At 43.5% G+C, this 13,514-nt stretch overlaps 1 protein-coding gene across 4 annotated transcripts; it reads left to right on the top strand.

The window, feature by feature from the left end:
- The first annotated feature begins 160 nt into the window (after window positions 1–160).
- Window positions 161–12,866, top strand: ppp1r10 (protein phosphatase 1, regulatory subunit 10). 4 transcript variants are annotated; one of them, XM_042075852.1, is made up of 19 exons: window positions 161–243; window positions 439–747; window positions 4,861–4,975; window positions 5,255–5,341; window positions 5,484–5,619; window positions 5,741–5,792; window positions 5,974–6,060; window positions 6,215–6,343; window positions 6,610–6,715; window positions 6,908–7,005; window positions 7,284–7,390; window positions 7,519–7,693; window positions 7,959–8,102; window positions 8,319–8,565; window positions 8,709–8,784; window positions 8,908–9,201; window positions 9,440–9,584; window positions 9,782–10,153; window positions 10,440–12,866. In XM_042075852.1, the coding sequence occupies exons 3-19, from the start codon at window positions 4,869–4,871 to the stop codon at window positions 10,556–10,558; spliced, it is 2,481 nt and encodes an 826-aa protein (XP_041931786.1). In that variant the 5' UTR covers window positions 161–243; window positions 439–747; window positions 4,861–4,868; the 3' UTR covers window positions 10,559–12,866. The 4 variants fall into 4 exon arrangements, with proteins under 4 accessions (XP_041931786.1, XP_041931785.1, XP_041931788.1 ...); XM_042075851.1 differs by having other exon boundaries at window positions 8,905–9,201; XM_042075854.1 differs by having other exon boundaries at window positions 162–243; window positions 7,519–7,672.
- Window positions 12,867–13,514: the final 648 nt, after the last annotated feature.

The raw sequence follows: 13,514 nt of genomic DNA, 5'->3' as shown, positions 1-13,514 counted from the left end.
TGTTTAAAGTGCTGTAGCTGGGGGATGGGCTGTGGTTTCAGTGTATGTGGGGGATGGGCTGAAGATTGTCCTTCACAAAGCAAGAGAGGTCGTTATCAGGGGAGGAGCCTCGTGTAGAACTCCATTTTGTTTGCATGGAACTTCACGTACGCGCGTTCTCTAGAGCACACATGACGTAAAAATCGTCACCAGGTATATATACAGAGTCCCACCCTTTCTAGATCATTCCTGGATTTGTCTAAGGTAAGTAAACGTGCTGGAGTTTGTTCCCGGGACGTATTTTTTGAACAATAGTGTCGTTTTTACAAATTTCATCGGTTTTACGTTCACATCCCACTTAAAAATAATCAGAAGAACCGACTGTTGCTGTAAGAAGACAACGTTCCTTGTCAGCTACCATTATCCTAACGTGTCGATTATTTTTGTTCTTTGTTGCAGGTCTGGCTAACGTTATCTCAGTGAAGATCTGGCGTCGAGGATTTTCAACAGTGTTTGAAGACCAAAACCAAAAATTCTCATTATTTTTTCCTACTCAAGTAATGGACATTTGATTACTACTTTTTGCCTCCAGACTGTTCCAGAAGGAAAACCTAGAGCTTATCACAATCCCGCCCATTAAGCAATTTTTCAACCATAATATAAAGTCATGACAGTTTACGCTCTGAAACTGTTATAACTGAAAGATTTGTTGCTGTAGCTAAAGCACAATATAATAGCTACCCGAGACGCAGAGGAGAGGTATAAATAGTAAGTTGTCTTTCAAAACCGATTTGATCCTAAATTTGATGAATTATAGATATACAGTTGAATATATCATGTCTTGCCAGAAATGAATTTGAGTTAGTAGGAAATATTCGAATGTAGCGAGTTAGTTTGCTAGGATAGCTGGATTAAGCTATTTTAAGCATTTGCTCATAGTCAGCTAGAGTTAGCATATGAGCTCGCACAGCAAAGTCTACAGAGGCTGAGTGCCCTGTGTTTCTTTGTGTGTGAGACTGGTTTGCCAATGAAATTATTTAATCAGTATGAATGCAGTATAAAACCAAGATCGCTTTTCATAAGCAATCTGTACATAAAGATTGCCAAGGGTAAGAGGCAGGAAGTAATTTAATTTTGATGTCGCTAAAATCTTTTTGAAGGGAGAGCTCTTTGGAACCAATCAACGCAATCTACACATAAAGATTGCAATACCTGACGATTATGGACTTGCAATCCGAAAAGGGAACTCTATATAAAAAAAACTGTTTTTTTCTGTGACTTTAACCATGTTTTATTGTTAGCTTTTCATGTTGGCTAGCTAGTATTTTCGCGCAGTTTCCGTTTTCGTGTGTTTACTCGATCTTTTTTCTACTTTAAACTACATGTGCTTTTAACGTTGCAATCTCACGATAAAGATTGCTGTTTGCGTGGACGTAGGTGTACTGACGAGGGAATTTAGGTTGAGAAGTCTTTGCTTTGCGGTTGTAATGTTAGCTCTAAAATGGCGGACAGGTTGTCCTTTGTTGAGAACACTCGAGGCAATGGTGGCTCAGGTTGTCTGACTTCTGGAATTACACGAGTGGGAGCCATCTATATGATAGCTCCACTTGGACCGAATTCGTTTTTTATCGGATTTCTGATGGACTTTTTCGACCATTAGTTGTATTTTGGAGTAAAAGAGGTAGCCAGCTGCACGATGTAACAACAATTTATGTGACGTATTTTTCTTTCTTCAAAATGGCGCTTAGGTCTTCTTCATGCAGCGCTCTCTTGTTTTTAGACGACGCCTTCCATGAAGGGGTTAACCGAGAGGGCTGGCCATCAAAAGCGCTTCAGCGAATCACTGCGTCAGAGGGCCGCCCCCTCCATGGACAGTTTGTGTCGAGTTGGGCTGTGAAAGTCAGGATGTGACAGATGGCTTATATATCTGTCCACTGCAGCTTTATGAAACAAAGCCTGTGTTAATGACGCACCTTGCATTACTTACAAATCGTGTTTGTGAAATAAGGCAGTGAAATAGCATTGATCTTTTTATACCAAATGCACTTCTTTTTTTATAATGCAGTGCATCGGGTCTATTAGGTGAGAAATGGAAATATTAATAGGCCTACACATTGCCCAACCTACATTGCTTTCTTGACCAAGTTTTCTTTCCCTTAGTTGCATCAGACAAGTGTAATGTGATGAGCATCCATTGATGTACTTTGAGGAACTTGTTGAAAGTAAATACACAATGGCTTTTCCAGCCATACATTCTGAAGCTTTTGTTAGTGTCGTTGACTGTGTGTACATGTATAACAGTTGTGACGTTTTCAGGAATTGTGTTGTATGTCCCGTGTTTTGGAGTTCGATTCTGAATTGTGAAAGTATAAAAACTTCTGCAACCACAGTTAAACGGGTAAGACCAAACCTGATTTCTCACATGACATTTGACAGATCATAGCTATTGATAACAATACTCGCCCTGATTACGAAGAATGGTGTCGAGATTGTACTGCCTCAAATTGGCACTTGTACCATTTAAATAATACTTAACAGTCCAATGCATGCTGTGTTCAGTGGCCTGGTGGTTGAGTTGACATACACAACCAACCAAATTTAAACATTTAAAGTTGATCCAGCAACAGGATACATGTTGCAAATGCTGTCATGCACTAGTCTGTTTACAAGTCACACTCGAGTGTTTTGCCCGACTTCTAGCCTGTGAGATTAGGTATAGTTGCCACTGCAGAGGCAGGGCAAAATGACGTCGGTAGACATTTCTCCATAAGAAGGAACGCCCCTCCCCCTCCACTGCACTAGTTTTGGAACTTGAACTGTATTGCATTGTCAGTTGTATGTGACAACTTTCAGTCAGATGATGGACTCTAGGCGTAGTGTGAGCTGTTGTCTGCTCATGTGACAGCGGTTCCTGTTTTGTCAGAGATTAACTTTACTTTCCTCCGTAGCAACAATCATACGGTGCCACTAGATGGCAGCAGTGTCACATGCCAGTCACTAATCCTGTGCCATATGAACAGCTCCCTTTGTAGTTTTGATTTACTGTGTTGTGAGGAAGTGAGTCTCTTATAAAGCATTTGGAGTAGAATGAGCATACATTTCAACTTCTACTTTGTCTGTGTGTGTATTACCCACAATTTTCCATGACTGCACTATTGCCATCAAAGCTTTTTTGCTGTTGGTAATGGCAGACTTCTGGAATACATGCTGACCCTCACTCAGGATCAGACAACTGATGCAGTCCAACTTAGTTCTCCCATAGGAATACTAATTATTGTGTGAAAGTCTGTCTGTTGGTGTGTGTGAGTGAGAGAGAGGACAATTTGTAAGTATACTTGTGTGTTTGGTGCTGTGTGACTGTTTTATGAATCCTGAGACAGGATATAGTCAAGTACTCTATTCCCCCATCCATTATTACAGTGTTGCATGTACTGTGCTTGTCTCTTGTCTGATTTTAAGATTTATATATCTATATATATATATATATATAATATAATTTATATAATGAGAAATGGAAAGTAATGACAATAAAATTAACATTCTCACTTTTTAACAAACAAATTGTGTAGATCAAACATCAACAGTTACCTCAACAAAGGAAACATACAAGCACTTAGTTTCAAGGCAAGCAAGGAAAGTGCAGAGAAAGATTTTTTTCCCCCAAGACATTACATTTTACTCTGTTCTTTTTGCAAAATCCCCTTCCTTTTTATTTTATGTAGTCTTAGACTTTGAGTGTGTTTGCATAATTTTTATCACTCACAACCACCACTTATTCTTTATAAGTTCACTTAAAGTGCCTAAGCTGTGGAGCAGGTGAGTCGTATGATAAGTGACAAGTACACATACATGTTTCTTTTCCATGCGTACAGAATCATTTGAATCAAACTAGTGTCACTTGGCCTCACTAATATAGCAAATCTCCCCTATTAGTGCTGTTTACTTTTGTACTTATGTTAATATAATAAGCAGTCAACAGACACAAATAATGGCTGTTCATTTATAATCATAAAATATTTCTTGAGTTGCCATAGTTTTAGGAAGATGTGTTTAATGTCCGCTTCTCCGTGTTGTTAGCTTGCACATCCTCATTCATTGTTTGTAATATCATTTGTTTCATATTCATAATGTTACTTTTATATTGCATAATGATAGGCCCACACTTCCTTTGAGCTTCTTTGACTTATTTTGAAATTCTATTGAAATTGAGTGAAATCAAGGATCATTTTGGATAGACAAAATTATACTAAATATGTGTATGGCAGGCATAATAACTCTTGTTGTTGTAAAGACATAACAGCCCCTCGTGGAAGGCTCAATACTTCTCCTTCAATGCAGAAATGAATTGTTGGCACAGAGAAGCCTATTGAGTTTTTTTTTTTTAAACATTTTTTAGGCGAAAACACTTACTGATTTAATCATATTGACATCAAAGTGTCTTAAATTCTGTCACACTGCCTGATTGGTTTCCTCTCTTGCGTCTGTGGTCTTCAGAATGGGACTGGTTTACAGAGAACGGTAATCTTCCACTCTTTCTCGTGAGGGTTGCATGAGCCAGGTGTCCTTTTTCCTCCTATTTGACACTATGGTTCAGAATGCCCAAGTTGGCTTTGGAATGGGATCCGCCCTGAATGACCCCATGGCAAGCTTGGTTCCAATGAGCTCCCTTCAGAAGACATTCGACATTCCAGTTATAGCCAATGTTAGTGCCCTGTGCTGTGGGTGTCGTAGGACTCCCCTACAGGGCCACAGATGGTCTACCTCAGTCATGTGATTTGATATGTAAACCTCACACACTACTGCTTCATAGACTGGGCAGTGTGTGCGTGAGGGTGTTGAGTGTGATATGTGTGTGTAACACTTTGTCTGTCTCTCTCTCAGTCGCACCAATGGCAGTGGGGCCTGTTGACCCAAGGGAGGTGCTGAAAGGTGTGGAGGCGCTCCTAGGAAAGGATGGCGAACTGCGCAGCCTTGAGGGAGTCGCCAAAGTCTTCAGGTGAACATATGTGCAGAAACACACAATTATTCCTCTTCAATCTTGTCCTCACTGAAGTCCACCTGTCAAATCACCATTACATTTCAGTCATCTCAAGTTCACACCAATAACTTAGCATATATTCATCAAATTCATCAAATTAAGAGCCCAAAAAACAAATCACACTAATTTGTGTCGTCCATCCTAATTTAAGAAAAAAAAACCTTGAAATTAATGAACTGCCCATGGTGGTTTAGTGAGATAACTAATGTAAAACAACCTTTCCCCCTCTCTCTCCAGTCTCATGAAGGCTTCTCATAAGATGGTCAGCAGATGCATGTATCTGAACATCCTGCTGCAGACAAAATCTCATGACATTCTTAACAGGTATGAAGCTTTTCTGCATAATGCATTTTCTTTATTCCAACTAGAAAAAATAGAGATTAAAATAATAACCTAACTGGAATGCAATACAATAACTGACTCATCTCAAATTGTTGTCGTTGGTCTCTTCCTGTGTCTCTCGTAGATTTATCCGAGTGGGTGGCTACAAGCTGTTGAACTCATGGCTCACCTACTCAAAGACCACCACCAACACACCACTACTGCAGCTTATCCTCCTGACCCTCCAGAAGCTGCCCCTCACTGTGGACCATCTCAAGCAGGTAAGGAGTCCTAAATCATGCATTGCTGTAGGGTGCACTGAAGAACTAAAATGCATAACTTCTGTTGAGGTATTTTAAATGTGGGAACTTCCTAAAGTCATGTATTTCCTTCTCCATCTAGAACAACACCGCCAAGCTGGTGAAGCAATTGAGCAAAGGCGGTGAGACAGAAGGTACGTTTTCTTATCTTACTAATATTTCTTTGAAATCAAGTGGGGCCAGGTCAGAGTAAAATCTACTAAACTGAATTTTTCTTCCGTTATAATCAAGTGAATGGACTATTCATCATCATTTAACCATCATTGCTGTTGTATGGCTGTGTTTGTGACCACATGTGTTTGTGTTTTCCCCCAGAGCTGAGGAAGCTGGCCTCAGTGCTGGTTGAAGGCTGGATGAACATCATCCGTTCCCAGAGTGTGGCTGCTGGTGGCTCACCTGCAGGTAACCTGACCTTTTAGTCAGCTTCCTGGTGTTTCCCCTCTCCATTTTCTGAACCTCTCATTTCCTTGTTTGTGGCCTCATCTCTCACTTCAGGTTTTTTATTTTTATTTTTTATGCGTAATCTTGACTTGTGTTAATGTTTGGGATTTCTCAGATAAGAAGAAAAAGAAAGAAGAGAGCAAACGACCTGAAGTGAAGAACATTGAAAGCAAAAGTGAAGAAGAGAAGAAGAAAGAGAAGCCCAAGGCTCATGCTCCCAGCCACGCCAAGATCCGCTCCATAGGTGCGTAGCCTGGCCAAAGTTTTATAGACCCTTTCAACAATTAAAAACAAAAACAATGCTTGAACGTTCTATTTGGGCCCCAATCTACTTCCTCTGCATTAAGATAACATATGGAATGTTAAAAAGGAAGTCTTGTGGGGCCAACTATGATGCTGATAATGGAACTCTCTTGAAAGGGTCCATAGTTCGAAATTACTTATTCTTACTGCCCCTCATGGGCCCATATTAATGTCTGTATTTACGCCATATCCAATGATCTCTCACAGGTTTGGAGATGGACACCCCCACTCCTTTGCCGCCCAAAAAGCCCCCCTCTGCCCCTGTGCTTGGTGACAAATACAACATCAAGCCAGCAGTGCTCAAGAGGCCCAGGTAACTACCATCACTCAGTCACTTATTACACCAGCTCGGGCTCTTGCCTTAGTGAGGCAGTATTGCTTGGGGCTCTTGCTGAAATGTAGTGTATTTGCTGTAGGTGAGGTCATTTGAACATAGTTGTTTGCTGTTCATAGGCTTGTTCAGCCTGTCGTTAAGCTTCACTTCTCTCCTTCCTCCAACCTCCAGTGGCTCTCCGTCAGACGCCCCACCAGTGGAGAAGAAATACAAGCCCCTCAACACTAACTCCACCAAGGAGTCCCGCATCAAAATCATTCCTGCCCAGCGTAAGCCCTCTTTTTCCCTTTTTCTGCTCTCATTTCATGTTTGCACACATGCGCACACACACGCACACATCCCACACGCTATAGACCCTTTCAACAATAAAAACAAAAACAATGCTTGAATGTTCTATTTGGGCTCCAATCTACTTCCTCTGCATTAAGATAACATATGGAATGTTAAAAAGGAAGTCTTGTGGGGCCAACTATGATGCTGATAATGGAACTCTCTTGAAAGGGTCTATTCTCTGGCTCATCTTTTCCCTCCTCCTCCTCCTCTGCAGCTATGGAGTGCACAGGCTTCTTGGATGCCCTCAACTCGGCCCCAGTTCCAGGCATCAAGATCAAGAAGAAGTCCAAGACCAAGGCCGTCTCCCCTACTTCTAACAAGGTAATCATGCCTTTCTCAATTCTGTCTTATGCCAGATGACAAGAGCAGATGACATGACGGAGTCAGAGTCTCGTGCAGGAAGCGAACGACACACTCACCCATTCACCCTTTTTTTTTCCCCACCTCAGCCGTGTCCGTTCGACCCTAAGCCCAGCAGCACGCAGGTCAAGCCGTCGTCCCCCGAGACCCCCATGTCTCACACCCCTGCTGAAGAGCCCCAGGAGCTGGAGCAACCTGGGACGCCCGTGCCAGCTGAGGACCCCGAGGCCATGGACACCTCCAGTAAGTCCCCTCCTACAGAAGGTATTTCAGACCATCACAAGCTCTGCTTGACTAAATGTATCCCAGTTCAGCACTGTGCTTTGATCATTTGAGATGTGTCTAGTCTTGTTGCTCTCCCACTTCTACATGTTTGTACAGTGGAGAGAACGGAAGCTGGATGACATTTCCATATGCTCTTTCAGAATTTGACTGTTAACAGTGCCATTTTTGTCTCTCTCTCTCTCTCTCTCTCTCTCTCTCTCTCTCTTTCTCTCTCTCTCTCTCTCTCTCCCTCTCTCTCTCGCAGCCGACAAGCCCAATGCTCTGGTGGAGATTCGTGGAGATGATGAGAACCTGACGAAGAAAGGGAAGAAGAAGAAGAATGTGACCTGGGCAGAGGAGGAGCAGCTCAAAGAGTACTTCTACTTTGACCTGGATGAGACCGAGAGAGGTGAGGCATCTTTATTAACCATTGGTCCATTTTTCGAGGGCAGCATTAGGAGATGTCTATCTGATCTCTTTGTCAGAACATACAACACAAGAAATCATATGATTCATACGTCACAAGAAATCATATGATGCAAGATATGGTATCAGTGGTTAAAAAGAATGAGAAATAGTTGTGAAATGTCCCAACTCCTTCTTTAACCGTTTCTCTCTTCTCCAGTAAATGTGAACAAGATCAAGGACTTTGGTGAGGCGGCCAAGCGTGAGCTGATGATGGACAGGCACACGTTCGAGATGGCCCGCCGCCTGTCTCACGACACCATGGAGGAGCGGGTGCCCTTTACGCCCCCACGGCCCATCAGCCTGCCCTCCTCGCTGGTGAACTCCGGCGCCAACAGCACCGAGAGACTGACCCAGAGGGACCGCGAGATGGGCATCCTGCAGGAGATCTTCCTCAGCAAGGAGAGGTATGGATGGAGCCACTGAGCCATTTGAATGATCTTTCTTTTATAAGTGGGAGTATGAGGAGGAAGAGGGGGATTATTTGGCTGTGAGGTTTGATCTATTTGGTCTGTTGATGATTGATGGATCTCCGTTTGTTTCTCTTCAGTGTCCCGGACAGCCCCCATGAGCCTGATCCTGAGCCCTATGAGCCAATGCCCCCACGCCTCATCCCCCTGGACGAGGTAAAGACACACACACCACTCTCACCAACACACACACATACTCTGTTATATCTCTGGCAATCACTGATTCTTTTTCTGAATAGTACTTGACCACATCTCCCTCTCGCTTCTCTACTCAAGCAGGACTCCACCCCGATGGAAGAGCCGTTCGTTGACCAGACGGAAAGTGCCGCTCCCTCCGGCTTGCCCATGGGTGGCCTGCCTCTCGGTGGCCTGCCCCTCGGTGGCCTGCCTCTTGGTGGCCTGCCCATCGGTGGCCCAGAGGGTTCCAAACTGCCCCCCGTCCTGGCCAACCTCATCGGCAACCTGGGCGGAGCCAACAGTGGGCGCAGCCCCCAGATGCAGGGCAACCCCGCGCCACCTGCCAACAACCCAGCCCTCAACGTCAACGTACAGGAGCTGCTGACGTCTATTATGGTAAGAGACCAGAGCTTTGACAACAGCATGATGGCCGTAACACTACTAAGGAAAATGTTTTTGGATTTGGACATTTGTGTGGGGCAATGGATGTGCACCCATTTCACTGTGACCCATCATTTTTACTCCTATTTAAGATGCAAAGATTAATAATATACGGTTGATAATGGTTGTTTTGTTATTCATTTCTTGTTCAGTATTTACAGTGTTCTTTCTTTTTCTGTGTCTGTCTGTTTAGGGTGCCCAGGGAAACCAGTCAGCAGAGGACCTGATCAAGCAGCCGGACTTCTCCGACAAGATCAAGCAGCTTCTGGGCTCTCTGCAGCAGACTCAGAACCAAAACCAGAACCCCAACCAGAACATGCCTAACAACATGCCGCCAGGTTAGCTTATGACTATGAACACGCTTAACACCAGGGCTCACTCAATAGGTCTCCAATACCTCCATTTGTCATTTATACATAAGTTTGACATTGAATCACACACATATCGTACAATTAATATTATATACATATAATGTATGTTATCTTGGTTGTTTTCTTGAGTATTTATTTTGACGTGTCTGTGTGTTTTTCTACAGTGGCTACCGGTCTTCTGGGCCACGGCCCCGGCATGAACATGAACATGCCCATGAATATGCCCATGAACATGCCCATGAATGGAGGTTACCCACCCAACAAGCCCCCCGGCGGCCCGCACTACAACCACCCCCCGCCCCCGCACGGCCATGGGCCCCCCTTCAACGCCGGGGGCCCTGGCCCACGCATGATGGGGCCCCCTCCCGGACCCGGAGGTCGTGGCGGAGACAACGGCAACTACTGGGGCGACGACTCCATGAGGGGCGGCCCACATCGCGGAGGCCACTTCCACCGCGGCCGAGGGCGAGGAGGCGACCAGGGCTTCAGAGGCAGAGGCCGTGGAGGACCCAGAGGAGGCCACAACAACATGGGTGGTAAGTCAGCCAGCTCTGTGCTTATTACACTGTACTGTGTACTGAACTGTGCTATAACCAGACTAGTATCAATGCTGTTTATACACTAATTTTTTACACAATTTTTAGGAGGTTGGAACAAATTTGATTTACATAAAATTTCATTTCTACACATCGGGAGTTGTATACGCTTGTAGAACTTAGAAATTGTGTGAACGATATAGTTATTGAACAATATCAATATCTATCTGATATTGTTCAATTTTAGCTGCTTAAAGTTTAATTCCTCCCTCTCATTTCTCCTCAGACATGTCCAAGAGGCCTGTGTGTCGACACTTCATGATGAAGGGCAACTGCCGATACGAGAACAACTGCGCCTTCTACCACCCTGGGGTTAATGGGCCACCTCTGCCCCCCCAGCATTGACAGTCAAACACATAACACCCCTTTACCCCTCTCCCCTTCTCTTCACCCCTGTGGGCACTGAATCTCACTACACACACACATACACACGTAAACTCATTCAAACAGACAATGGCCATTTGAACACTCCCTCAGTGTTTCACTAGGGGGCAGCTTGACTCGAGTCAGAGCAACTGCAGTGACACACCGGCGACTACTCCTGTGTGAGTTCAGTCGCCGATGCCAAGCTTGAATGATGACACACACACACAAACACACACACAAAGAGAGACTCGCCCCAGCCCTGAAATGGCCAGTACCTACGGTACCTGCTCCAGTGGCCTTAAGCAAAGAACACTACTACTTCTCTTTCCATGCTTGGTCACAAGGCTTCTGGGAACATAGTGGCATGTTGCGACTCACAAAGACTGTCAAGGTGCTCAAGACAGACAGACAAAGCAGTGAGCTGATCATCAATATGAGGACTTGCTTTTACTTCCATACCTTTCTTTGCCCCCACCCCCAAAACCCTGACCCCAGTCAGTGGAGATTGTGTCCCCATGACCACTATAGTGAATGCAGACAGAGCTTGTTCTTCTGGACAAGGTCTCTGTTCGGTGTCTGTCCTACACTCATTCCATCTCTTCCCCCCCAAACCCATGTTCCCTTCTGGTCCTGTATGCCCTGTTGCACTTTTTCCAGTCCAAATGAGAGAAGAACATATAGATTTTACAGAGTTCTATTTTTTACTATTTAACATTGACAGATTGAAGTATTAACCCCTCTACAGACTCCTTTTGTGAGCATACTCTTTTTCGCTCGAGAAGGACCTTTAGACGAACTGTGGATCTTCAGTCTTTTAAGCTACAAAACCAAGCAAATCAGAGTTTCATCTCACTGAAAATAGAAAATACAGTGTTTTGTGGCCTTTTTTGATTTAGCGTCTAGAGATGTATGTAGGAAAAAGAAGAAGAAAAAAACATGCTAACGGTTTTAAGACTGTTGGCAGGAGGAAAGAAAACACAGTAAGGAACAACACTGTTTGGGATTGCCTTTAAACTTCAGTGACTACGCTTGAACCATGTTGCCGTTTGCGCAGTCCAGACCTTGGTCCACCTTGATTTACTGTTTCATTCCCAAAGCTCTCAGCCATCAAATGAGCGCACATCTGGCCACGTTGAATTTTTTTTTTTTTTTGCTTTCTTTTTTGTTTATGTCCATGTGAAAATTCCCCATGTTAGCATCTCATAATCTGCTAATTTTACTCAAGAGGCCTCCCAAAGGCCTTGTGTTTGCTGTCCCTCACAGCTACGCTGCTGCTCCCTTGGGTTATTAAAAGTGTGCAGTATTGAAGCGAGAGAGGGGGACCTATAGGGTGTGATGGAGGTGACCTATTAACGCCTTATATTCATTGACCCCAAAGAGCAGATGATGCAGTATTACGGATGGGGCATATGCACTGATGTAAAAGATGATGATAATGATGACCACTGATTTGAATTTGGTTCATTGAAAGATTTTTTTTTTTTTTTTGTCCAAGGGCACAAACATTCAGCTACATTTTTGTTTTATTTGTCTTTTTTGCCTTTGTACACAAATTCTAAATACTGTATTTGGAGGTTTGCCACTGGCTTTCAAAATTGTATATTCTGCAGTTTTTTTTCTTCTCTTCCACTTTGAGGACTGTTTGTTAGAGGCGATTAATTCAAAGTTGTGAACATGATTCAAATGGATATGTGCTGTACCTTATGTATCTGTTCGTTGTGACAATCATGAGGTGGTTCAGCGCACATCACCTATTTTCTATGAATGTTAATGGTGCCAGATGAGCTCTTTTGATCATTTTTTTCACAATGTGTGAGTGTATCTTCTCACCGTCCCACGTTTAAACTCACAGATTCAATGAGGTGGTACGTTTGTTTGTGTGTGTGTGTGTGTGTATATTTGTGTTGGGATGTGAATGTCAGAACCTAAACAGGGGGTCATGAACCACTCTCTGGGCCAAGCCTTTTCAAATTGTTTTCTGTGAAAACAGTGGCTTTCATGTCTCTTGTGGGACTGGTATTTTTTTTTTTTTTTTTTTTTTTTCTTTGCAGTTCTGCCCCTGCTCTTTGGTTTGGTTACATTTTGGTTACAAGTTGTTTTTATTTTGATACATTAATAATAAAATTGCTTCTTTTTAACCTCTGTGCAGAGAAGGGGTTTTTTGTTTGTGTATAGAGGTGTGTGTATCTGAATGAGTGGAAGTCATACACGCACATGTATATTGCATATTATTCACACATTGTTATAAGTATTTTGTACATGCATTAATAAATGTGGAAAAATGGTCTCTGGTACATCTGTGTGAAGTTTTTCAGAGGGCTCGATTTTCTTGCCTAATATCGTCACAGTTCACACCAACATTGGCAAAATACGTTGCTCTCCCTTAATTGTTTGCTTTACACAATCGTTGCTTTAACCCCCCAGGGGTTAACCTCCCGTCTGCTAGCCTTTTGTTTGCAGCCAATCAGCATTGCCTTGGTGAGGCCTGATCCAATCACAGGGCGTTTGGCCAACCACCAGGAATATCCGTGTTCTAAGGGCGGGGCTGAGGTGGCAAATGCGGGATGTGAACAGGAGTGGTCTCGGGAAGCCGCCCTCCGAGGTAAATATTGACCCGGGGTTAGTACCGCGTCAGCCCGCATCACTGCGTGAATGTGTGCACAATCAGAGTTAAGGACACCTCAGCTCTCCGCTCCCATTCAGAGAACATTTATTGCCTCACAGTCTACATATGCCACATGTCTATCTTAGGATAAGTGACGCAGTAACTCAGTACCAGGGCAAGACATTCAGATATAATTTGAATAGGATAATCAATGATTCTCCAGTCATAATGAAACCATTAGTATTCAGGTACACTGTGAGCAGTGAAATACAGTATAATCTTGAATTATACTGCTGCAAATTGTTGCATTTGAATTTGTGCATTCGGCTT

Source organism: Alosa sapidissima, chromosome 21 (genome assembly GCF_018492685.1).
Source record: "Alosa sapidissima isolate fAloSap1 chromosome 21, fAloSap1.pri, whole genome shotgun sequence".
Taxonomy (NCBI): Eukaryota; Metazoa; Chordata; class Actinopteri; order Clupeiformes; family Clupeidae; genus Alosa; species Alosa sapidissima.
This window is presented reverse-complemented; position numbering and strand designations above follow the sequence as displayed.

Coding starts and splice junctions, on each gene's coding strand:
- ppp1r10 (XM_042075851.1), top strand. CDS start 4,869: ATGGCAGTGGGGCCTGTTGACCCAAGGGAGGTGCTGAAAGGTGTGGAG. Junction 6,061..6,214: donor TGCTGGTGGCTCACCTGCAG/GTAACCTGACCT, acceptor GGGATTTCTCAG/ATAAGAAGAAAAAGAAAGAA. Junction 8,566..8,708: donor ATCTTCCTCAGCAAGGAGAG/GTATGGATGGAG, acceptor GTTTCTCTTCAG/TGTCCCGGACAGCCCCCATG.